General features: G+C 39.9%; 2 protein-coding genes across 2 annotated transcripts in view; one reads left to right on the forward strand and one right to left on the reverse strand.

Moving 5' to 3' along the window:
* The window catches only part of CCDC146 (coiled-coil domain containing 146), a 67,874-nt gene extending 56,662 nt beyond the window's left edge, over nucleotides 1-11,212 (reverse strand). The window contains exons 1-2 of the mRNA XM_032689626.1: nucleotides 11,130-11,212; nucleotides 6,444-6,595 (exon numbers count right to left, since the gene is read on the reverse strand). Of these exons, the coding sequence (XP_032545517.1) occupies nucleotides 6,444-6,595; nucleotides 11,130-11,145 (168 nt within the window). The 5' untranslated portion in view covers nucleotides 11,146-11,212. The remainder of the gene's footprint in view (nucleotides 1-6,443; nucleotides 6,596-11,129) is intronic.
* A 3,612-nt stretch (nucleotides 11,213-14,824) lies between these two features.
* The window catches only part of FAM185A (family with sequence similarity 185 member A), a 41,353-nt gene continuing 29,430 nt past the window's right edge, over nucleotides 14,825-26,747 (forward strand). The window contains exons 1-3 of the mRNA XM_032689625.1: nucleotides 14,825-15,321; nucleotides 22,313-22,422; nucleotides 25,871-25,963. Coding sequence (XP_032545516.1) covers nucleotides 14,943-15,321; nucleotides 22,313-22,422; nucleotides 25,871-25,963 — 582 coding nt within the window. The 5' untranslated portion in view covers nucleotides 14,825-14,942. The remainder of the gene's footprint in view (nucleotides 15,322-22,312; nucleotides 22,423-25,870; nucleotides 25,964-26,747) is intronic.

The raw sequence follows: 26,747 nt of genomic DNA on the forward strand, positions 1-26,747 counted from the left end.
CCCATTTAGAAACTAGTAACTGGAAAAAATATCCCCAAATACTTAATTATATTCATATAATCAAGACAAACTCTAAGTTTAATTACGATTACATTTCTACAAGAATAGTATGCCATCATTTAGAATTACACAGTAGAAAATAATGCAGGCTTTACACACATACATTTAAGGAATAACAACGATTTTTATGAAGAAGTAGGATTCACCTTGAGAAACAGAAATTCTCATGCCTTTCTTCAGGCAGAGTACAAAAGCCCCTCTGCTTCACTCTGCAGTTCAACCTCTATATGCTAAACCCAAATATAAGAATCCTTCCCCATGCAGAGCTTTAGACTGTTCACTTAGCAGTATTTGGACACAGGTGTTTTTGATAAAGTAAATCAGAAATTCACTTTTTAACATTTAAAGTAACCTCACCTGTGTAACAGATGATTCTCCACCACTGGGCATTTTTATTGAATGTATGGTTGGTTAACGTTGCTCTGGCTTCCTCATCACACGGTTGTGCTGACATACAAAGTCAGGCAGACTCAATTTTAGTACAAGATTGCCCTGTCTCAAATATGTATTTTGGGTGAGAAAGCAGGAAGAGGGAGATAGCTTTGGAAAACAACATAGAAATATGCTTGTCTTGTCAAGTCTCAAGAGTATCAGAAATGATCAAGAAAAGACTAAAATGCAAGATGATGTTACTGTTAAAGGTTATTCCTTCTCCTACTCTCACAACTTTAGGGAGCTGTGGTTCCTCTGTGTGGCATGAAATTTGCACTTGACTTTATAACAGCATAGAAGAAACAAGACATCATAAATGCTTTTGAACAGGCTTTTCAGAAATGAAGAGAAACACTGCCAGCTTTGTGATAGTTTGAACACATCCAACAACCTCCTGGCCTTGCTTCCAGTGTCAACTGCTAGTGGTGAAAAGAACCTCTCAGTAGAAAAAGCACGTTACACTGGCTCCGCTCTCATTCCTGCTGTTTGAGGTTTGTAACTCACCTCAGTGCTCTACAGCTTTTTTTAGAACAATCAACTTTCCTATCACAACCACCAATTGCTTTAACATCCACTGTGTAAACTATTGCTTACTTGCTGGAAGCTGTTGCTAAAAACCACACTTTAGCTTACAGACACATTATAACCCCTAACTGACTTCCCAAGTGACCATATCAACAAAGTTAAAAAAGGTTTATTTAATTAGCAGTTGGATTCCTGTGGGTGGAGGCAGAGACAACATCTGTCTTAGCTGTCTGTGCCAACATATTTATAGGCTTTTTTGTTGTGCCAGGAGCCTTTGAAGCATTTAATGTGAAGTGTGCCAGGATCAGCTTAAGTTTGAAAATGTTGTTTGCATTCAACAGCTGTGTTAGGATTTTTACATCTTTGATAGAGCACATACATGTTTGGAGAGTACTGAAATAAATTATGCACTGCTATGGTTACTGTGCAAAAATATACTGATGATCATACTTTACAATAACAGAAAGTATATTACAGTACTGTAATGTACATTACTACAGAGTGTAGGGGAACAGAAATTAAATTGGTGCTCATGTTAAAAAAAAAAATAATTATATCCCAATCTCCCAAGGTAGCTTTTCTAGGATTAAAGATGTATTGACTTTGTTAAACAGGAGTTGTTTATATCTACCATTTAACCTAAGTTAGGAGAGAATTAACAACCAGTTTGTTAGCAAAAAAAAATTGGAAAAGACTGTATATTCTTAAGTGGGGCTGTTAGACATCATTATGTCTCTAAAGAAATATATGAAATATTGATTCTTAGTATTTATATTTGAAAGCTGTAGCCAACCTTTATGCAACTTTCTCATCTTTCCTGCAGCACAGATGAGAAAAAAGAGAAAAATGAGAGGTATCTTTCTCCCCTTAAACCACAGCCAAACACTGAATATATGCATCATTCTATGACTTTAAAGCTCTTCCAGCTAGAGCATCGACATAAATCAGTGTCAGATAAGCAGCAACAAAACAAGTCTTTGTCATGATACTGTTGATTTTTTGGTAGACATGGAGATTTTGCTCTACGTTTCCAGTAGAGTCAGGATTTTGCTTAATATCTTTATTAGCAGTTCAACCACTTTTGGCAGTCAGAGGTAGTAAGTTCGTTAATCTCAGAAACACTCCGAGCTTCAAAATAGCAATGAAAAATATTCATGAAAGGTTCTTTCTGCTCCCTGGTGGATGATGGCAACTGGACACTTGGACATCAGCAAAAAGAAATGCAGCATGATAGTGACAATTTCCACCAAAAAAGCAGGAAAATTAAATATTTGGTGCTGGTATCAGACAGGGGGCACTGACCATTTTATCTTTATAGGATACAGAGTACAACAGCTTACAATAGACCATCAGGAAAATCTCCCAAAGGAGTTTATTCTTCTGCAGGTTTAGATTTAGCACATAAAGGGATGATGTTCAGTACCAGAAAGGGACTATTGTGGTACCTTCCAAACAGGTACCCGCTCACTGAATCTGGTAAATAGGAAAGCACTTTCCATTCACAAGTATGCTATTTTACAGAATTAATAGCTGCTTCAGAGCATCCACTGCAAAGACATGCAAGATAAATGTTGCAGACTCACTTTTCTGGTATGGTTTTAAAAATGCAGGTATACATTTGACTGAACTATCTTTCTAACCCAAGAACACACCAATAAAAGAAAGAGAAAGAAAAAGCATGAGACATGGCCTTGAGTAAAAAGACCTCAAACTGGGAGAAGATACCCATCATTTGATTTCTTCCTTTTTTTTCTGTTTGTTTGTTGATTGGCTTAGTTTTGTTTCCCTGAAAAAAAGAGCTTGTACCTAACTTATAAATAAACAGAATTAACTAAACAGAATTAAGGTATACTAGGCTCCATTTCTCCTTCTAAGGGAAAGAACCTGTAGAGCACTAGTTTTTCCATGTCTTTTGAATCAAAAAGATGAACCACTAGATTTTGCCATCAATTCATAAGATTTACTAAATCTTAGAAATTTTGCAAAAACAAAGTGGATGGAAAACTGTTCCTAGAGTGTAGCTGTCTATGATTCATTGTCAAATTGGCAAGATATGTAGAGTAAGGGTCTTTTTTGTGTCTGGGATTGTGATTTGGGTAACAAAACAAAAATAAGAAACAGAAGAGGATTTGAAGACTGTAACAGGCTACAAACTAAGCATCAACAGCGTCATTATGACAACAGATGTTTTATTTATTTATGTTCCCATTAAAACTGGACCAGGTGGAGGAACAGAAAGCATAACTTGAGTGTCCAGAGTGAAAAAATTGTTACTATGCAGTACAGAGAAGGGTAAAAATTACAGGGACAAAAATTAGGAGAATGGGCAGGAGTCAATGTTAATTGGTCTTTTTTATTTTCATTCTGCCTGATCATGTCATTTTGAGCATTTAATCCAATTTTGTGTCATGTTCTGTTGCTTTATCCATTCAAATGACAACTTCAGTTTGTCTGCTGCTTTAGCAGTAACAGCAGTATTGTAAAGAGGATGATACCAGGATAAAGGAAGATGTTAAATGGATTACCATCTGTTGGAAAATAATCATAAATTTGCAGGCAAAGGATGAGAATAAATTCAGACCGTTTTGCTGAAGCTAACTGCTAGTAAAATATTCATTTAATAAAATTAATGGCTCTTGAAATTCAGATAATATATACGAAAAAAATCAACACCTTTTTTTGCTGCCTTTTAAGAATCAGATTATATATACATGGTCTATAATGTACTAAAATAAAACTGAAAACAGCATAATTTATTGCATCTTACTGTAGCATTTATCCAAGCAATACATTACTTTCATCACACAAATAGTAGACTATGTAGTTTTCCATGAGAGTTCTTAACATGATGCAGATTGATTTAACTCTAACACTGGAAGAAAACAGGATACAAGGAAAGATTCACAAGTCAAAAAATTCAATTAAGTGTCAGTGCAAATGTCTTTATTTCAAGGACATAACAACAAAGGCTCAAAGAAGTGGAAAGTTCATTTAGTAAATGTATGGCAGTCCTGTAACCAACAGAATAGGCTGATGTCTACTTGGTGATAAAGAAAAACACTTGGTGAAAAGAAGTAACCCTTGGTGAAAAAAAGCAAATCATAATGAACTGAGTGGCCTTTGTTCAAACCTCTGTTGTTTTTAATATTTTTACCTAACCCACAAGGCTAAGAAATGTTACTATGTGTTATTAAAATTGAAGGAGAGAGCAAGTGCATGTTTGACTTCTTGTTCTTTATATGTTTGCATATCTGCTGTTTACATAATAAAAACCAGACTGGCTTAACTGGAAGAGAGGATACACGTGTTCTCAAATAAATCTTCTAATGACAAAAGGTGTCCCTTCTGATAAGTACATTCTGCTATGCAGGCATAAATGACTAGTCAGTAAAATTGAGACAATATGATACAATTCTTCTTCTGTGGAAAAATTCTGAAAGCTCTTCCAAGAAGTTGAAGACAGAGTCAATGTAAGAATCTCTATGGTGACTAAAGTAATATATTTATCCTTGAATTATGTATAAAGTTCAACAAAGGAAAACAAACATGTCAGTGGAAGAGATGTGAGTAAGTGATGAAAAGCCAAATTCATCCGTAAAGCACAAGTATGAACTGTTAAAAATTATGGTAATACGAATAAATGAGTCATAGTTCCCTTTTAAAAATTGACAAAATTACTGAAAGACCTCATTTATGAAATACTATGCAAATTGCTTACTTTAGTTTTCCACAGCATGTTTTTTTCCTGAGTTAGCACATCTAATACTAAGGTTACCCCGTATTTCCCATTTTAATGGTTTACGATGTTATCAGAGCTAAACAAGTTACCCTTAAATTTGATATACAGAATAACCTCCTCGGAAAGATTTTTGTGGAGAAAAAAATGGGCCAAACAATCTAATAATTTTATAGAATAACTCCAGAAAAATAAGTTTTCACCATGATGAAAAATGAAAAAAAACAAAGCAGAAAGGTAGAATACACTTTAGAAGGGGCCATTGGTAGGGTGGAGGGAGGGGTGGGTAAAGATATCTTGTATTAGGCATATGCTTCTTTTCAATGTCACAAAAATTCAACCACAACTGAAAATCTATAGAAAACGTATGGGAGTAGCTAGAGAATTAAGTACTCCCCAAAGTGCAGTTTCCATACTTTCAGTAGACACAAGGATTTCTGTAAGGTGAGAGGTCAACTCTCCTGAGAGTTGAGCTGTCCTGGAGTTTTGCAACTGCCCTGGACTGAGAAGAAAGGGGGTTGTGCTGCAACAATACTGGAAGCCAAACTGCTGGAAGCTGTGGGCTCACCATTTACTGGCACTGGACTGAAAGCAAAGATCTCTATGCCTCTTGAATGCACAAGGGATTAGAGAGAGACAGATTGTGCAGCCTCATGTTATGTTCAGTATGATCTAATGGCAGGATAGGAAAAGGCCAGTCCTGTTTTCCCCTTCACCACAAACTCTCAGCCCTTCCTTTCTAGGAACCATGGGTCCTCAGTAGTGAGAGAGAGCTGGGCTAGCAAATTGATCTGACACATCCAAGTTGGAAAGAGCCCAAAGTAAAGCAACTTTAAGTAAGAACTCTGAGAACAAATCCTCCTAAGGATACAAGAGAGATGTACTTTTTTATTATAAAGAAGGCAGAAATTGACTGCTCTCCATTGTCACTGTGGGAAAGAAAGAAGAAAGCTGCATTATTCACTCCAAAGGAAATTTAAACTGGGATTTAGGGAAAACATCTTTATTTTTTAAAACTCTGTCAATGGTGAAATGCTGAAAAAGGATACACAAAGAGCTATCTTCATCAAAGTTTTAAAGAATACATTAGACAACTATCTGCAGAGAATCTACTCAGTGTAAACTTTGGATTAGATATCTCTTAATGACTCCTCTGGCATTACACTTTTAAGGATTTCATTTCATATGTATTTGATATCTTAATTCTAAAATATTTCTAGTATTCTGAAAATTTCCTTAATACAGAAAATCCTGCAAAAGAAACTGAGTTCCAAAAGGTTTATTCTATTATCATCAGTTACTAGTGCCTCAGGAGGCACTTACCTGGGATTTTTCCAGCAGCTATGAAGCCTTTCTACAAATCATGATGCAATTACCTCTATAGCTAGAATACTACAAGACCAAAACCAAGACCTCTCTATTCTCATTTTCTTTAAGGCCATGACCACTGGAAAAAATAACATGATTATCTATTAAGCACAGCATGCCTGACAAGAATATGCCTTATGCATGTTACTGCTTCACAAAATTTCTTTACCACTTAGAAAAAAAATCAGAGAAGATGTGGGGAAGCTGTAGATAATCTATGGTAATAACCTTCCATTGTTAACAACAAAATATACACTTCAGATTAGTACATTTGGACACAATATGCACTGTTACAGACAGGGAAAGCTAGAGCACACAGTACCTCATCTAAACACTGAAATGCAGGACTTGCTGTTACGTCAGTGGATCCCTTGTCTCGGCTATAGATTGTTGGAGTCAATTGTTGCTCGTTCTCAGTTGCAAATTCTGTGACACTGGAACTTTCTTCACCAGCTTGACTCATAGTTTTATGTTCTAGGAAGCAACAAAAATACCAAAATACAGTTCATTAGATCCAGGGACATACATGACTGTGCAAGAAAGATGTGTAGTGAAAAAAGCACATCAACATGTGAGACCCACATTCAAACAACACAAGTCTCAATGTGAGCAACCTGGGCAAGCCTACAGTTACAACTTCATGAAAGACTTGTAAGAGGCTGCACTACCACCCTGTCATTCTTTTGAGTATTTTTAAAATCCTCTAATATTTGGCTATGTTACCATCACATAAAATGTTAGACAACATGCAAAACAATATTAAAGAACACACACTGAATAACAGGTTTGGGCTGGAAAAGGCCTCTGGGGTCATCTAGACCAATCTCCTTCTCAAAGCAGGGCTAACTCCAAAACTAAATTGACTTGCTAAGGGCTCTGACCAGTTGAGTTTGAAAATCTGTTATATGGGGGAGTCCAGCCATTGCCTTCAGGCTTGTCTTTATACAGAAAATCTCCAAGTGCTACAAACTTTGTGTTTTCCATAAAATTAATCCAGGAATGTGTTTCCCCTTTTCTCCACTCAACATAAGCCCAACCTTCAGTGTCCCTTGACCTGGTAGGGAGTAATTACATTGAAAAGGAGCCCCTTCACAAAGCGGGGAGATCTTGAGGACAAGAACTAGTCTAACTTGTGTGAGTAATATCACTGAAGTTATTCATGTCTGTAAGTCATTTCATGGCCATACTTAAACAAACACAAACCCCAAACTCATCAAATAAACCCTGAAACCATACAAAATGGGAAAACAGGATATAAAATCTGAGAATAGGAGACAGAAAAATACTGGAAAAAAAAAATTATTCTGAGACCTCCTAATGTCAGAGTTCCTATGTAGTACTAACATTTCAGTTATGTACCAGGTTACATTTTCAATATGTGACTTCTGCTAAAATAATACACCCCTGAAAATATCCAAGTGAATTAATTCAAGAGTAATAATAAAACTCACAGGATTTAAGCTGTATTTTGATTCCTAATAAGAGTGGGAATACCTTTTTTTCTTACCCAAAAGAAGGAGCTTTAGAAGAAGCTAAAATCCAAATTTCAAAATCATAGCTTGGTATAAGCTTTATCCTGAAGAAAGCTCTTTTTCAAATTACATAACACAGTCTTTTAATAAATACAGAGAGAGAGAGAAAAGAAAGTTGGAATAAGTAGGGTTATTGGAAAAGACAATTTCCCTACATTTATATTTGAGAAAATCCCATGTTCACAGTTCTGATTTAGGAACAGAAATTTCTAAGATACTTGCACTTGTAACAGTTGGATCAAGGATATTTGTTAATTGCTTCTGAGCAAGATGAGACCTAATGCCATAAAGTTACTACAACTTCATGTAACTTCACTTTTTGTTTACACAAAGTGTAAACACTCAAGTACAGCACTTGAGAATTATGTTCCCAGGCATCTATCATGAGAACTCTCTGGGGTGTGTGAAAATGCTGAGATGGAAGAGGGAAATGGGAGGTGGAATACAAGGGGATACAATGCTCCTGCCACCCTGATAAGGCAACAATGTCTATCAGATGCCAATTAATAGCTGACAAGCCCATCTCTGGCATAACAGTATCTTAAGAGTTTTGTATATTCAGAGAGTTTTAAAATACCAACCTTTTGCATGAAGCAGCATGAAAGAAGACAAAACATTTCAGGAGCAAGATATGAGAGATATGGGACGACCAAAGAGAGGCAATAAGTATCTTGCAGAGGGAAGAGAGGGAAAGACAGATTTCTGAGGCACTCAAAAATCTTGCCATGACATAGTGAGACAGAGGAGGCACAGAGCATTTGTAGAGCAAAGCATAGCACAAAGTAGAGATGGAGCATAGATGGAGTAATTCAAGAATTCCTTCACGGGTTCATTGAAGTTGTCTGTAGGTGACAGGAATGGAGAAATCAGTATCACAGCATTTTAGTTCAAACTTTTGGTAGAAAGACTGCCACCTTATGCAAATGTTCACCTGACACCAGCAGATTTTCCTAGGCTAATTATTATGCAGGATAACTATTATGCAGAGAACATTGTATTCTGCTGTGGGACAAAATCATTATAAAACCCATATCAGCTGCTAAAGATGCAGAACTAACTTCAGATTATTCAGTCTTGACACCATTCAGCCTTTCACATAATATATGGGAGACCTTTCTCCTTAAAAGAGAGCTTTTTATTATAAATAAAGGACAATCAAAATTAAAACTCTAATAAAATGAAGAAAAAAATTTTGAGACTATTTCAGTAGTATATACCATATTATTCCAATCAAACAGCTGGAACAATTTTGCATTGCACAGCCAGAAACCTACAGTTAAGAAAAACATAATTTCTTTTTATAATTGTGATGGGAAAATGGATACAAATATATTGTGTTGTTTGTATTCACCTTTTGAAATGTCACTTGTCTATTAAGGTAGTGAAAGTTAAACTGAGAAGTTTATGACTTTCTTCAGTGCTGTTTGGAATTCCTTCAGGGACATTTTGACTTTTAGAGAGATTTCAGTGTCTGTATTTGCTTATGGAAAAAAAGCAATTCCATGATCCCTCCAGGAGGAGTCAAAACATTGTGAAATAACTGTAAACATCATAGGGGCCAAGAAATAAACTCTGAATTACTGTACATAAACATGTATACACATTTATAGACAGAGAGCAATTTTCATCTATAAAGAATTGTTGAATATTTTAGCATATACATCTTATACTTATGGCTGCTGCTGCTTTATTTGTTCGTCTGAACGTATTGGAAGAATTTAGACGAGGGAAAAGCACTGTGGCAGAATCTCTAAGCAGAACAATGCCAAAATCTGAGAGTTTTATGGGTGTAGGCACTTTTGTCAATATTCGCACGTGAAATACACAGTTGACGCCAGTCAAAAATACACTTCCTCGCAGAGTACAGGAGTACAAAAAAGTCCTCACCAAGACTCCAGTTTGCTGGGCAGGGAGAGAACAAAAAAAAAAAATCCTCTGAATCTGAAAAGTCTACAATATTAAATTAAGGCACAGTTATAGACAGCTGAGACAGAGAAAAATCATTAGACAGCCTTAAATAGTGCAACAAGCCCTTGTCTCCACTCAGCTGTAAGAGGGAACAGACTGCAACAAAACATATGTATGTTTATGGGACATTAAAATAAGTTTAGCATTCTTCCATTACCTGGTACATGATTAAATTTAAAATTCAGCTTATACAAAATCAGATATATAAAGTTCAAAAAGCAAAGTGGAAAATGTATACATTTGCAGTATCTAATAAATAAACTGTCTAACAGAAATAGAAATGAAAGTTGGCATGATTTCTAACTTTACAGAATAGTTCAACAAAGATGGATGTTTTCAAACTGCAGAACTGCAAATAATATCACAACCTTGATCCAAGAATTGCAGAGAACGGGAACTACAAGTCTGTTTTGGAACCTGGGTCAAGTCAGGCTGAGAATTGTCTTGTGAAACAGCCTCAGGACAGCAGTAATAATAAAAATCTGAACTCGGATTGCCCAAAATAGTTTCAGCATCTTTCATTAAGCAAACAGCAATGTCCATACACAAGTCATTGCAGAATTCAGGTAGGTGACACTTTGCTGCATTGACTCAAGAGTGACAGATGCAAAAGTAGTAAAATTTGATTCTGAGCAACAAGAGATGCAGTTCCATGTATGAATGCATCAACTAGACTAATTTAGAAGACACAAAATTTGTAACAGTCTCTGTTGAGGGAAGTACATTTCAAGTGACTGATGAACCCCTTTAAACTTTATTTTAATCCCTTGCATTTGTAGAATTAGAAGCATAGAATCATTTAGTTTGGAAAAGATCCTTATGATCATTGAGCCCAACTGTTAACCCTTGGTGCACTACCAAGTCCACCACTAAACCATGTCTTTAAGTGCCACACCTACACATAATTTAAATACCTCCAGGGGTGGTGACTCAACCACTTCCCCGGGAATTCTGTTCCAATTTCAGTGAAGAAATTCTTCCTAATATCCAATCTAAACCTCAGCATATTTATGTACATCTTCATGCTACCTCCTTTTGCACACAAATCTTGAAAAATAAAGTTACTCCGAAAGACAACTGTCGTAGCATTTCACATTAGTTTGAGAAATTATGTAATGCAGTTGGAACATAAGAACAGTGATATCAGACCAGAAGCTGATCTAGCTCTGCACAGAGATTCCAGCCAACACTGGATGCCTGGGGAGGGACAGAAGTATCCACCAGTCATGGTGTGGTGATGCTTCCCTGAACCCATCTCCTTTCTCCTTGAACTCATGTAAACTTTCAGTTATTGGCAAAATCCAGTGGAAGGGAGATTTTGATTTTACCTCTGCATGACATGACTAACCAGTGCTTCTTGTTGCTTTTGAATATGGCTCCTTGATGGCTCCTAGTTCTTTTACTGGATGAGCCACTGAATAATCACAACTTTTCTATGCCACTAGGTTTATTTCTAATGTTATATCTTCATTTGACAATCCTTTTTTAGGCTGAAGCAGTCAATCTACCTGCTGTCACTGTCATGAAAGCCCTTCTCTGCCTTCCATGTCCTTATCATCCTTCTCCAAACTTTTTCCAGTTCTACCATATCCTCTTCAAGGAGAAGGGAAGAGATAAGACCTACAGATAATATTAATAACATAGCAGTAGCATAGATTTATTCAATCACACAGTGATCTTCTTTTCATTCCCTAAAATTTTATATTCTAATGCTTCTTTCCAAAAGTTAAAGCAGCAGATCTTCTGTTTTAACTGGGCAGACCCTGTGCTTCAGCATGAAGGGATGTGTCTTTAAATGACAAAGCCATGCCGACATTAAATTATAATTAAAATTAAAGTCACATCATGAACTATAGGACATGGTAACAAATATGTAAATTAGAATGGACTGTTTGATCAGACTGTACAACCTCACAGACAACTACTTTGGAGAAGTGAGAGCACACTGTGTACCTGAAAAGCTTAATTTTTGTGAGAAGTTCCACTGTTTACCATCCTTGTTTTCAAGTCTCTGCCATGTGTGGCAGACTCTGAGCCACACACAGACTTTATCTGCTGTAGTTCTAATTAGATATGGCTAAGATGAGAAGAATTTGAATGGTAAGATTTGACACTTCCCATTTTGCATGGCTTCCATGAGGAACTTAATTTCATCAGAAAGTTTCTGGGAGCGTAACAAACAAAAAATCCCTGAAATCCAAACCACTGTGTGCTTTGTAATGCTCAAGTACAGAGGGAAAACCAAACAAAATACACTTTCTCTACCCACTGAACCCTAAGCATGCCTTGAGAACCAAAAAGGTTCAAGGAAACAGTTCAGAAAAACACCACTAAAAAATACAAAATACCAATAAAGGTGGCCCTATCTTCCTAGGAAGTGAAGTCACATTAATTCTTCAATACAATTATAGCAAATGGGTAAACTCAATCCTGACCAGGCAGATTAAGTTTACACCCCCTGGGTACCTGCAGCAGTCTGTGATTATTCTGTGATTAATTACAAATACAAAAGTTAAAAAAATGTATTCCTTCCACAGCCTCCCTCATAGATCCTTTTTTTTTAACTCCTCCTCCCTTGAAATCTCTCTCTCATCTTCACCTAAAAGCACCTCTTTGCTTTGGCTCAAAACCTATTTTATATCACTTTATAACTTCTAGGGCTTTTTTATCTTTTGCATGAAATACTGAATATTCTTTGACTTACAACAGCACCAATATCTGGCAAAATGGTAAATAAGCATTGTAACTTGCTAAGGAATCATGGAATCATGCAGGTATCTCGAAAGTGGAGCTCTAATTACATCTTCACTTGTAAATTTGATATAGCTTTCTTTTCCTGCAAATGACAAGTCAGAAAATTGAAGATGAAAATAAATCTCATTTTACTGTTAGAGTCTGCTACATGCTATACCAGCTGATCCAAACAAGAGCATGAAAGTTAAACTGAATCAATATGGCAAAAATATAGATAAGTAAAACATTAAAAACATGAGGTTTCACATGTATGGAGAAAGAACTTCTTCCCAGTAAATATTTTTTATCTGTTCTTCTCATTTTTAGCCATATAAGTATGCTTAGACTGCATCTAATGAGAAAGTCCAACACCAACAGTGAAATGAAAACATAGCTGAAGTGTCTTGGAATGGTTTCTTGAATAAAGTTCTCAACTACACAAAACCTGACAGTATTAAAGATGATGCAGAGCACAGGTTACTGTGGGTTGTGGGTGCTGATAAACCTCTGCCTACACGAGGAGCATCAAGTACCAAGACCCTGGAGGAGGAGGGTGCCCTGGCAAAGCAGCACTGTCGTTTAAGAGGAGGTAGGAGCCAGGGACAAGGAACAGCAGCACTGGCCCAGGGAGAAAGGGGGGCAGTGGTTAAGCCCGATCTAACCAGAGACCGAATTCCCCTGGAACAGTCGGACTACAGAGTCAGTTGCTGAGCTGGCTGTCACCTAGTGGAATCCCTGCACATTGCATCAGACTCCTTGTCTGTAACTGTTTCCCTGGCAAACTAACTAACATTCAAATTTGGTATTTAGTCTTAAGAGTGAGAATTCTGTAGTACTTTTTCCCCCCAAAATCAACTATTTCTGAAGACCTGAAAAAAGTTACTTCCATCCTCCATCATGTCCCAAGATATTTCTCAATGCATTTTTTAATTTCTAGAATTCTATTTTTCTGTACTAAACTATCATAAGGCAGGCTGGCCCTTTTTGTGTTTCATCTAATAATTTTTTTGAGATTGAACGATGTAAACCAATGAAATAACTTGAAGGGCTTTATTGACAAATATGGATCTTTATTAAACTTTCCACAGTGATAATTACCAGTGGACCAAAAAGCCAGGGCCATATTCTTTCCTCTTGATGTGACACTGAGATGTCATTTCAGGCTCATAAATAACCAGTGCCAGACAGTGATAGAAATGAAAATAAGGCTAATGACACTGAAGTGTTTGACGAGCAAGTATCATGTTTGCATGATCATTTATGAAAAAGAAGAAGAACAACGCATGGAGTGCAAAAGGGAGGCAATAATGAAGTAACACACCTATGCTTCATTATTTCTTGTGTTGCAATGCTGCTAAGACAATGCAGCTCACTGTGCATATTTCACTTCTGTTATTGGCAGTAAACTACACCTATGATATGAATGCAGTCCCCATCATCTGTTGCTCACTTGCCCCACCTCTTTTATTTTTAATTGTTATACAATGATAAGGGGGCCATGAACTCCAAAAAAGTCCTTTAAACTGAATTAAATGGTTCCCTGCTTGTTTGTAAACCCTGTAAGGACAATTCTCTCATGGCCTCTCTGTACAGAGCTCAGGAGAATATTTATCTGCCTTGCTTCAGAACTGCTAAAAAGCAGTCACAATAAACAATACGTTAATCAAAACTTACTGACAGAGAGTGATTCTGGAGCTTCGCACTACCACCTTGGGAAAAAAGAACCCCTGGTTTTCCAGCAGAGCTGCCAAACTGCTTCTTCACCCTCTGACCGAGGATATTTTAACACAGCCAGCCTCTCCGCCAGGCTGCGACCCAGAGCCCTGCCGCCTCCCCCGGTCCCATCCCTCTCATTCTGCCTCCTCCTCGCCACTATCAAATCCCGCGGCGCAGAGGCTGCCCAGTCAGGGAGCCGAGAGGGCTGAAAACCAACCACCACGGTTCTCCCACTGGAAACCAACGCTTGGCAGCGCCACTTCCAGGCTGAGGCACCGTGGAGAAGGCCCTCACGCCCCGGGATACCTCGTGTCCTCACGCACGACACAAGGCACCGCGCCGGGCCCCGCGTGGGGGGTCGCACTCAGGAACTCCTCAAACAGGGCTGAGACGCCGCCGCTGGATTCGCTTCCCGCCTCAACTTCGGAGCGGCGGCTTTCCTTCTCCCGGTCCCGGTCCCGCTCCGGCCCCCCGGGGCCCCTCGGGTCCCTCCGGCCAGAGCGGCGTCCCCGCCGCTATGGCAACCGGGCCACATCCTCCCGCCCGCCCCCGCTCCTGATTGGCTCCAACGTCTTCCCCGCCGCCCAATCGCAACAGACTCCCGGCGATGCCCCGCCCTCCCCGTTCACCGATAGGCCCGCGGGCTCGGCCGTCGATCTCCCCGCGCGCTGCAGAACTACAGCTCCCACAGCCCCCGCGGCGCGGCCACCGCCTGTTTACCGTCCGCGCCGGGGCCGCTCCCCGCGTGTAGCCTCGTCACGTGATCGGGCGGGGGTCACGGCCGTTCCCGGGGTGCGGCTCCGTCCTGTCCGTCCCGGGCGCTCCTCGCGCTCCTACCGCGGCTCCCGGCGGCTCCTGCCCCGCCGGCGACAATGAGGGCGCTTGCCCCGCGCTGGGCGGCTCTGGCCGGGCGGGCGGCGGGCGGGCGGTGGGCGCCGCCCGTCCCCCCGCGCCGCGGGCGTAGCGGCCCCGGCCCGCCCGCGCCGCGGGAGTGGGCGCTGCCCGTGAGCCCGCGGGGGCGGCTGCGGGTGCGGCTGCCGTGCCAGGTGAGCGTCCGCCCGCTGGACCCCGAGCGCTGGCCGGGCGCGGACCGTGTGCTGGTGGCCGTGAGCGGCGGGAGCCCCACGCCCCGCGGGCGGGAGCGGGAGCCCGTGCGGGTGGAGCACGACGAGGCGCTGGGGCAGGTGGCGATCGTGGCGGACGGCGTGGACAGCAAGGCCGCCGTGGAGGTGCGGACGCCGGTGAAGTTCGGTGGGTGCGCAGGAGCCCCTGGGTGAGGTTCTCGGCGGGGGCTGGGCGGGCGCTGCTGCGGCTGGGAGCCGGTGTGCGGGCACGGCGTCGTGCCCCCGCGAATTAGGGCGTTAAGAACGCCCCGGGTTTTCTGTTTCTTGACTCCGTGGGTGTTTGGATATATGTTTTGGTTGTTTTCGATTTGCGGACCTCTTTGTCAGCAGTAGTTAGCGCTGAAGCTCCCGCTGGTGAGTGGTAGTTGCAGCACACTGTTTTTACTCTGGCACCTGCTGCTCCAGAAAAGGCGTAACCTCTGCTCGGAGGCAGCATCCTCAGCATGTGCTGTGCACGCCTGCATTCCAGGGGCTGTTCCCGTTTATTTCCTATGGATTTGTGCAAGTAGAAGTGCTCAAAGCTAAACCAGAGCTCTGCAGATTGTGCCCATACTTGTTAGAAGTCAGATTTAATCCTGTTTAATCTATGGTGCCTTTGTAACTCTAAGATATAACAACGTTGCAGCTATTTCCTTACCATGAGCACAACTTTTTATTTTTAATAAATAATGAACTCACAGCCCAAAATGTATTTTAGGCAAAACAGGTGCCAAAAAACCCCTCAAACAAACAAAATGCTCCACTTGAGTTACAAGGTTTAAAGCAGTCATCAGATTGCGAACTCTGTGTCATTTGTGACTTTTGTAGAACATGATATGGCAAAGACGTTTGGCACCTTTTATCTTATCTTGCTTTTCCCCCTTGTATTTTAGGCAAAATTCTGCTATGTGCTTTTTTTCCCTTGTTTTCTTTTAGAAGGACCTGAACTGTCTATAATTCAAACGGGAGAAGTGCCATGGGTTTGACATAACATCATTCTCACATTTTCCAGCTGTACTCATCCCTATAACTTACTTTTTTTTAACACTGTTTGTAACTGAAGGGGTGTTTCTTAAATATGTTTATTAAAACATATGGTCTGTTTTGTTTCCTAGTAACTAATACGGACACAGATATTTTGTAAATAAAATCAGGGGCATCTCACCCTTCCTGCCCTCAGTGTGTTAGAATGGCTGTACTGATTTGTACCACAAGTCCAGCTGCCCACTGTCCTTTCTCTGGTAGCAGTCAGAAACAGATGCTCAGGGAAGAGTAAGAGCAGAACAAACATAAATGATATTTCATCTAAGTGTTCTCTTAGCTGTCAACTGTTTTCATCACAGGATTTTTCAGAGCCTCATACAGTTCAGCCCCTCAATGGATCTCTGTTCCGGGTGTCCCTGCACATATGTAAACAGTTTCAGAGTGAAAACTTCCTGGTGAACTCCCTGCCTCTTGTCACAGTCCCACAATTCAATTTCCTGCTATTTTATCATTTTAGTAGGTGGTATTCCAAGGTCTTTCTGCAGTTCATCAGTGAGTTTTTAACTAGTCTCAATAATTTGGTGTCACTGATAAAATTTTTCAACCTTGCTATTTGTGCTAATTTCCAAATTGTTGTAGTGTTGAAGGTGGTGCATGGCTTATAGCTCAAAGACAATATAGAACTAAGGGTATTGTTAAAGACATCTGAAAATCCAAGTTCATTCTCTTAAAGAGACCTGCTGTTACCTCTATATTAATTGACTCTGTCACTGAACAATTTTCATTTACAATCTTAGTTTGTTTTTTTTCCCCCTTTTCATCCCCTGCTTGGCAAATGCAAAGATTGCTTTGGCTGGTTTGTAGTACATTCATAGAGTCCATCCCAGAATTACTGAGAATCAAACAAACCTGGTTTTTTACCCTTCAATTCTCTGGTACCAGGTGTGTCTGCCCACTGTAGCTGTTAATCATTTAATATTTCAGTTTCTCCAGGATCTCCGAGTGACTATTATGAGTCAAATCTATCCGGGAAATAGAATTCATTGTGTTAATATCTCAGGCTTCATAAAGAGTTTCAATGTGGGAAACCTTCCTAAAGGTCTCAGTAATGAATCCTAATTGATGGAAAAAAATCATTTAGCTTTTGTCCTGTCTTTGAGATTCTTACTGTATTCTGAATGCCAGCCAACACTGCAGGCCATATTATGGTCTTGAAACAGTTTTTCTTAATTTATAGGTTTCTAAGGTGTTCCACTTGGGTTTGTGGTGAGGTCATGCAGTTTGGGTTCTGTGGACAGTCTGTGGATTATAATGCCCTTCCACAAGTTGCTATTTGTCACCCCATAATTAGGATGATATTAGTATTGTCTATTCATGCTGTTATCCAAGCATATCTGGGGATATCTTTCCTAAAATGTAAAGTTGTTTTTTTACTCAGCGAAGTATAATTGCTGCTTGCCAATGAGGTTCTACCATGTGTCCTTTCACCTCTTACTTGTGCTTGAGTTGCTCTTCTTGTTTATTTAGAAAAGAATTATCCATTAAATATCATTGCATAAACAAAAGATCTTATCCCTTGTAAAAACACATCTCAAACCAGAAAGGAACTGTTGTTGCTCTGCCAAGACTTTGGCTTTTCTCTAGCCTGCCTTGAATGCGTGAGGAGGATGTTAACTCTGCTCTGCTTAGACCTTTTTGTCTGAACTCTTTTTGTCACTTAACTGTAAGAAGCTGAGAAGTTGATGTGAATGTCTTTACAGTGTTCTGGCTTCTTTCTTCATTTTGGAATTTAAGGCATTTCGTAACAGCTTTCGCAATTTAGGCTGAAGCTTATCCAGGAAGCTCTAAGTCATCTAAAACTCCTGTTGTAGTTTGAGACCCCTAAAATCCAATTCCCGAGTCCAAGCCCCTCCTCCCACATCTCACCCCAGTGTGAGATGGGTTTTCCAGACACCAGACTCAATATGGGGGGAAAGGGTATTATATTACAATCACTATACAAATAAATATTACAATACATTATATATACAGTCTTAACTATCTCTCCTATGATAAATCAGTATTTAAAATGGATCAGATCTATTCTCCCTCCAATAGAAGTCCAGAAGGGAAAAGATCCTTTCCACTCTCAGGGCAGCAGCCTCTCTTCTTCCATGCAGCAGCTGTAGCTGGATTGTTGTAGCTGGATCTCTTTCCAATACACACAAGGGGGGTCTCCTCTCCCCCCTCCGCCCTTCGACTCCAAACAAAGATCTTGCCCTTGGACTGCCAGCAGGGACAAAACTCACTTCACCATGGGCATATCTCAAAGTGCAGGGGCATCTTCGTGAAAGTCCCTTCCTCAGGGGATTTACCTCTGAGTCAGAACGTTAGGGCAGCTTTCAGTTGAAAGTCTTTGCCTCAAGAGTTCTATCAGAGCTCCTGTGCTCTGTCTCAACTGCCAGTGTGGCAGCAGCAGCGGGGCGGCCAAGGTCACCCCCTCTGCATTCTATCCAGCCGTCCTGGTCCAGCTCTGGGACGCCTGAGCTTCTTAGCTCCTCTCTCTCCGGTGCTGCTGTGCTCCAAGACTCCTCTCACATAGGAGTCCATCTCCTCCTCCTCTCTAGGAGGTCTCAGAGGGGTTTGGGGAATTTGTTTCAGTTCTTACCCCAAACTCTCTCTCTCTGTAGAGCTTAGTCCTGCTCTGTTGCTGTCTCTCTCTCTCTCTCTTCCTGCAGGAGTTCTCTCTGTGTTGCTGCATGCCATCTCTGCTGCATCTCGTTATCTTTTGGCTTTCAGCCGTAGCCTCCGTTCACTGCTGTCTCTGCCGCTGCTCCTGCTGCCCACTCACAGTGGAGAAAAACTCCCATCTTTCCAGCTGCAGATACTTGGCCCAGTCTAACACTGTTCCAAGTTCCTGCAGCCCCCCAGCCGGGGTTGGGGGGGGCCTAGCCCCCAATGGGGCTCCAGACCCCTCTACTTGTGGCTTCAGAACATGGCCACCTTTCCCCCCCCAAAACTACCTCCTCCTTCTTTTCCAGTCTGGTTGTGATATGTTTGTATTTTGCAGGAGTGCTGATTGGCTCAACTCCAAGGGACACCACCCCCTCAGGGGTTACCATTTTTTTAACTCCCGGGGGAAAACTTTTTTTCCCCCACCACAGCTCCTTAGAGCCTGAAGAGCATGTGTGGAAGATGCTAGGTGCTGAACTTAAGTATGCATTTTAAACCAAAGGCAACTTGCAAGCAGCTTAGTAGGGCAAATACTAACAGATCCTCTATTTCTGTTTTAGTGTCTAGTTTTAAGCACTGTATAGTATTTCAATATCATACATGATCTGATAATCCTCTGATTCGTTTAACCTTCATAGATTTTAGATGTCAATGAATTCCTCTCTAATCTAGTTTATTTTCCTTCAGGCCTCTATATATGTTATCTGTTTATTCCAGGAACAGTATAGACGCATGGCTGTAGGTTTGGAGCACATAGTGAGAACCCTGTGTCTTGGCATATTGAACTGCATGTGCTAATTAAACCTGAAGAACTTTGATTTCTGGTTAATGTACGTTGACTGAGTACTCAGAAGTAAACTCAACTGAGGTCTTGTATAACCATAATTTGAGATTATTCTAGTAGTCTAGGGCCGCTGAGTCACTTGAAAATAATTTTTCAGTCTACTTCAAATATTATAGCTTTCTATGTATTCTTTGAGGTTTGTGCGGCTAAAGTTGGCTTCAGTCCTTGTCTTTGCTAAGGAGGAATCAAACTGGCTATTTCTGCAGTTTTTGCACTGAAACAGACTGTATTCTGTTCCTTCTTGTTAAAGTTTCATTGGCAATATTATCCAGCTTTTAGCCTGCTTCTTTTTGGAGATGTCTGTCACTTCTTGAGGAAGTCTGTGAGACAGGGGGACTCAATTCCTTGTCCACTAATTTTTGGTATATCAAGGCTAGCAAAGTGCTGTGACTCTGCAGAGGATCAAAGTATATTTTCAGAAATCCCTGGTGTTTCTTAACAGCATCCTCATGAATTTCCACACTTCTGTGTCTTCTTTTAGCACCCATGTTTGATACAGCCAGGATTACACTACTAACCCACCTTTCAAATTATGGCCATAATATGTGCTACAGGATCAGAAGTTTAATAAAAACTTATTCTTGTAAAAGTCTAAGTAAGTTTGTATCCTGGCTAAACTGACTGCTCCCAGACCTTTTCCTTTTTGACAGAACCAATAAGGGCAAGAGAGTATCGAGCTGATTGAATTCAAAGATTTGCACAAGCAAACAGGCTTTTGGGAGTCCCTTCTCAGAAAGCAAAATAACAGAAGTCTTGGGTGTAGATCCTCTGAAGAACTGCACAGTTCTCCAGTGGGGAAATTGAGCAGTTTTGGGCAAGACAGCTTGTATTTCAAAAATAACATTGCTTTCTTTTTTAACTCTCCAGGTTTTTGCCGTGCAGGGACATGCTGTTTCAAATGTAGATATTTGGAGAGTGCTTCTGTTTGTGTCTCTCTGGGAACTGTGTTTAAACAATCCAACTGTTCCCTGAGAAGTAAAACCTTATGTAAAAGTTTTGGCTAACTTTCAGAACCTGTGGATCAGCATTGATCAAATTGAAATAGCTCAGATATCATTCAGATACTTTTAGTCTAGTGAAACTGTTTAGGCTTTACCAACATAAAACCTTGTAGAGGTGGCCCTTGAGCCTCTAATGGTAGTCAGCAGTCCACTTGGCCTGGTTTTGTGCTTTTACATGCCTCAAAGTATATCATAGAGTTTACTTAAAGAAATGTAGTTTGACTACAGTCTTGGTCACAGTATCTTTCTTGGAAGACTTCTGTGAAGAGACTAAGAAAATAGTATCTGCAAATAAAGCAATATTCTGGGAATTATCCAGTTCACCTCTTGTAGCCTTCTTTCTTAGGGAATTGTTACTTGTGTTATGTGTTTTAGCTCTCTCCCTTGGGTTCTCCTGGTTTGTCAGGTGGCAGAACTTTCATTTGTTGTTAAATGGAGCTCCCAGTCTCAGCTTCACAGTCTTCAAGCTTACTGTCAGCATGATTCCAGCACCTGTCCTGAGTAGCGGTGTGACAGTATTGATCTTCAGGCTCTGCTGGGTCACAGGTCTGACTTGGCAATCTCACTGGGGCAAAACTAGTTATGCATACTCTGATTCTTCTTTTGATATTGCTGGTCACCTTAGTGGGCAATGGAGGTGAAGGAAGGACTTTCACATGTGCTTAAGTGAAGGTTTCTTTTCTTTAGAGAGTAGTGGGGCTCACTATCTCTCTTAGTCTTTCAGTTACGTATCTTGCAGCAAACACTTCTGAATCCTGTTTTCTTTTTCTTCTTTCTACCTTCTATCCTTAGAAGAAGAAATCCACTTTTTTTTCCACTTCTGCCTTTACCTTTTGCCAGTCTTCATGGTGATCATTAGTATAAATGATTATCAAGTGGCAAAAAAAATGCTTTTTCTGCTTTATTATCAACAAGACCTAGTGATTTTTCTTTGTGGGAGCATGAACAGTAACAAGGTGAGGTGATTCAGACTAGAGGCAAACATGCCAGGGGAGTAAGTCAGCTTTCCAGAAGGCTGGGGAAGAATGACACATGCAAATGCTTCTATGCCTAGTTTTGGGTTGTACCACTGGCTAGTTGAGCAGCACAGGCCTAAGCAAGGCCTGTGTGTTTATGCTGTTGAATCTTATTACTCTATGTGTGATCTCAGGCAACCTGCCAGTCTTCCACCCCAAAAACCCATGTCAGGGTGCCCAAATGTCTCAGGAGAATTTCTAATTCTCCTGAATTAGAACTGGTGACTAGAGTAGCTGTGAGATGGAGGTGGAGTTGAAAAAGAAAAAAGATAAAACTTCACTAAGGGACCACACCCTGCTGATTCCTTTCCAGAGGTTATAGTCACACTGCTGCCTCAGTGTTCTCTCCTGAAGCTGGAGGGCTTGTACCCAGGCTTACTGAACTTTCAGTGTGGATTGTTGATAGTGACTAGTCATGCAATTGAAAGTGCATGGTCAAACTTTGCAAGAAGGTTCTAAAGTAAGAAAGAAGCTGATTTTTTTCCCCTACTACATATAGTTACTGTATGAAGTGATCAAACACTGTGTTAAAGAGGTCTGACTTTCCTCATTCTGTTGCTAATAAAACTCTTTTAATTCTAGATTTGGATATCAAAACATCAGGGACTGGCTGCGTGAAGATTCAGAAAATAGAATGTGATAACTGCAAAATAGAAACGGAGAAGGGGACTAGTGTCTTGCAGTCAATAAAGGTACAGAGAACCCTCCCCCTCTTAGACGGTGTTTGAAAGGGGATTGTGTAGTGGAATATAGTATAAAAATCTAAATACCACTTTTGGAGCTGAGAAGTACTCTGATATTTCTCATTGTAACACTCATAGTATTGCTCTGTGTGTAGCACTTCACCTTTAATTATTGCATACAGTTATGACACAAAGTCCATGTATGTGTGATAGCCGAAGACAGCACAGTGACAGCAATAAGCTTGATCTCTGTCCACCCCGCCCCTCAAAGAAAAAAGATAGACTGGGATTTCCTGTCTAGAAGGTTAATAGTTATGCTTGCTCAATCAAGACATTGCAGCATGTTGCTGCTTTTTTCTGTGGATTTTTTTTTTTTATAATTGATATATCAGTGCTATTGACAAACCCTTTAGGATAATTTTCAGTCAGGAGTTACACTTTATGTGTCTAAAATACCTGACTGAAATATATCTGATAAATACTGTATATATCAGAATCATGACCTTGTTGTTCTTCAAGGTTAAGACTTCAGTGTTGCTGACATAAGCTTTTGTAAAACTAATCACAGTTTATCTGACTTAGGTCCTACTTGGAATCAAATTGACTTGAAGATTTGGAATGTTACCTGCAGGAATTGATTGAAATGTCCTTCTTTTGAATTTATATTTCGAAGTTTAAGTTTGGGGGTTTTTTTGAGATAGGAAAAATCAACATTTTTCTCTACTGTGGTAAGAGATGATTTTATAATGCACATGGGGGAAACTGAACCTAGGTGGAGATTTAATATACAACAGAGCTGGGTTTACTCCACCTTCAGTGAACTACAGACAACCTGTATCTTTCAGATTCTGTGTAATTGGCCATATTAGTCATGTAAAGGTAACGAAATCTAACAAAAAGTTAAAAACTATGTGTTTCCTGTCTAAAGATTTGGTTAAAAATTACTCTGTACAATAATGACAATAGCAGTGCATGAGAAACTACATAATATGAGGAAACAAGGTGGTTTTAACCAGCAATAATAACAGTAATCACAGCCTGCCATCATATCAAGAAGTTTTCACAATGTCATGGAAAAAGTGGATATTGAGGAAAGACTACTAACTAATATACTGGGAATCTTGTCTCAGATACAGTCTGAGATGTGAAAAATCTTGAATTTTAAAAAATTGAGTCAGCTATGTTTTTCTTGAGACTTCAAGTAACAGTGAAACAATATTCTGTAATGAACTGAAAAGAAGGCTGCAAAGTCACCAGTTTGAAGCTTTTGTGACCAGCTCCTCCATGGTCTCCCTATAGTTTAGATGAGCTTAGTGTTGCTTTTTTCTTCTGTCAGCTTTGAGCCTTGCTTGATTTGCAAAACTGCAAATGTAAAAATTGATTCTTCCTCTGTGTGTGTGCCTCTGTTTCCACTGAGTTGGTGGCCACAGGAAGCTTCTTCGCTCCCTTAAGCCTCAGGTGAAAGGAAGAACTCTGTTCCAGAAGGCTTCTAGAATTTTAAAGTATCAAGAAAGAATGGCAGATTTCAACTGAAATTCTTTTTAAAACAAAGGTTTGTTAAATTATAAGGCTTTGGGTTTTTTTAACCTAAGTATTCTTTTGGGTTGTGAGTGGTGATCGCTTGTCTTTGTTCTGATTACTGTGATGGCTTTAACAAACAGTACTAGAGAAGATATGTTACCACTCGTGGGTTTTATTGACTCTGAAGTAGTGAGATGAAGGGTTTGAATTAAAATTGCAACCATACAGGTATTTGCAAGAATAAACAGCTGTTCAGTTACAGTATATCTTAACCATACAGCCAGGCTTTAGTCTCATCTTGTTTTTAAGAAATACTGTAGTTCTCGTAAAGGGATTGCAACTCATTTTTTCTACTACAGCTTCAGGAATTATACTCTGTATTGTCAGTGAAGCAGAATCATTAGTAAGAAACAGAAGTATTAACCTTCACGGTTTTTCCAAAACTACTAAAAACCTTATAGACTGGATACTGTATTGGAGCACAAGACCTGATTCTCCTTTAGGGAATGTGCTTTACGGAGCAAACTGAAGTGACAGTGCCCTCTCCTGGATGGATTAAAACTGTTTAATATTGCTTCGCTGTCATGCTGTTCACAAACCTCATTGACTAACAAAGCAGGAGACCCTTTCTTTACAGTAGAGAGCAAAAGATCAATGAATGACTTCGAATGACAAAATCTGGTCATGTGGGGATCGCTCAAGAGCACCAGCAAACATCACAACTGCTAATTCTCTTGTCATTGCTACAGACTGCAAGAAGTTGTTAGTATAACTTGTACCTCAAAAGTCATGCTGATTTTTGGTATACTCTGTGATGTCTTTACAAAAGACTTAGAGATTTCATATCTACTTTCCTTTATCATGGATGCTAATGCTTCAACAGAAAAGATGAGTATTCTGTATGAGGTTTTTTAATGAATTTTGTCTGGCAGTTTTGGTGTAGTAGGCATTACTCAGCCAATGAGATTTGTTGAGGGTTGCTTTATTGAGATTTTTTTCAGTGGTGTGGGTTTTTTTTATTTTTTAATTGGCTAAAATCCAGTTCACCTGTCCCTTCCAAGTCTCTAGGTCAACTGAGAACAGCAGTAATTCCAAAATACAGTTATGAGATCTAGGTCTTCTTCAGAGTATGAATTATTGACAAATTCTTTATTGGAAAAGAATTTTTTTTTCTCCTGCTTCTTATCACATTCCATCAGCTTAGCAGTGACAAAGAGACCAGAGAGACCCTTTAATTTTGTTGCCATGTTCAGCAATTACTTCTGACTCTGTGACTGTGCTATTGATGACAAGAATTTCCAGGAGTCTCACACATCTTCAGTGGAAGACAGAGTTCCCTCTTTCTTCCCCTGTTCCTTCGTTCAACAGATAGTGAGAGAGTGTTTTTCTAGTTAAAACAAAAACGATGACAAAAAAACAACAACAAAAAACAACTACAACCACTCACCTGTATGGAAAATTAAGGGGAAAGGTGACTTGAGTTTGACTCCACTGGGAAAATAGAGAGCATGTAGTGACAGGACAAGGGGGAATGGCTTCAAACTGAAAAAGAGTAGGTTTAGATTAGATATTAGAAAAGAATTCTTTACTGTGAGGGTGGTGAGACACCGGAACAGGTTGCCCAGAGAAGCTGTGGATGCTCCATCCCTGGAAGTGTTCAAGGCCAGGTTGGATGGGACTTTGAGCAACCTGGTCCAGTGGAAGGTATCCCTGCCCACAGCAGGGCGGTTGGAAGGAGCTGATCTTAAAGTTCCATCCAACCCAAACCATTCTATGAAATAAACAGCACATTTGGCAATCATTTGAGAAGAAACCTTCACAATAAAATGGGAATTTGTCATCTAAGGTGGGTAATGTGGTACAACTTGAAAAACGAGAACTTGTTTTTTAATTATGGTTATCCTAAGTGATGACTTTTTTTTTAAACCTTTTTCAGAGCCATAAAATTGATATACGGACAAATGGTGGCAAAGTCATTGGTCTTGGAACGCTTTATGGAAATACAGATATTTGTGCAACAGAGAAGGGGGTAAGTAGGAACTAAAATGCTCTTCAATGGCTTATTCAGTTAGTCTCTAACAAAATTACTGAATTTGAGGAATGTGCTAAAGAACATTTAATGATCCTCACTGGTTTGTCATTTCACTATTTCTTACATTTTTCTGTTAAATTATCTTATGCTTGATTTGGGTAAATAAACAGGCTCCACAGACAGTACAGGAATAAGCATGTGATCATTCCCTCAGCGCAGAGGTTGTGCTGACTGATACAACCCATCAGCTTTAATTATTTAGACCTTCACAACACTCTTAAACTTTTTCCTTGGGTGATATCTGGGCACTTGAATTCTGCAGTAGGCCCAGGAGTTTATTTTAGTGTCTCATGAATAGTGGCTTGATATTTGTACATGCTGTACACTTCCAGCATTATATAGTGGTAAGAATGGAGGAGTAGAGGATTTTGCAGATTTCTTTGCATCTGAGGAAATATAATCACATCTTGCTATGAGATGAAGAATCACAAATAGAAAAGTTTTGTAGAGAAGTAGCTTGCTTTTTTTCAGTAGGTGGCAGTATGACACAAAACATAAGCTACTGTAATATGGTTTTGTTTCTTGACATAAGTAGTCCATTCTCCTTTATTTAACATAATATAGAGCTAAAGTCCCCTACATAGTAGTACAGTTCTCTCACCCAGTGTTGTTTTCAGGCTCAACTCGAATATTTATGTATCATAATGTCCATGCAACTGATTGCATTAGGAATCATTAGATCTGAAGCATTGCTGCATGAACGTGCAGCAATGTGTGGTCT

Source organism: Chiroxiphia lanceolata, chromosome 5 (genome assembly GCF_009829145.1).
Source record: "Chiroxiphia lanceolata isolate bChiLan1 chromosome 5, bChiLan1.pri, whole genome shotgun sequence".
Classification (NCBI taxonomy): Eukaryota; Metazoa; Chordata; class Aves; order Passeriformes; family Pipridae; genus Chiroxiphia; species Chiroxiphia lanceolata.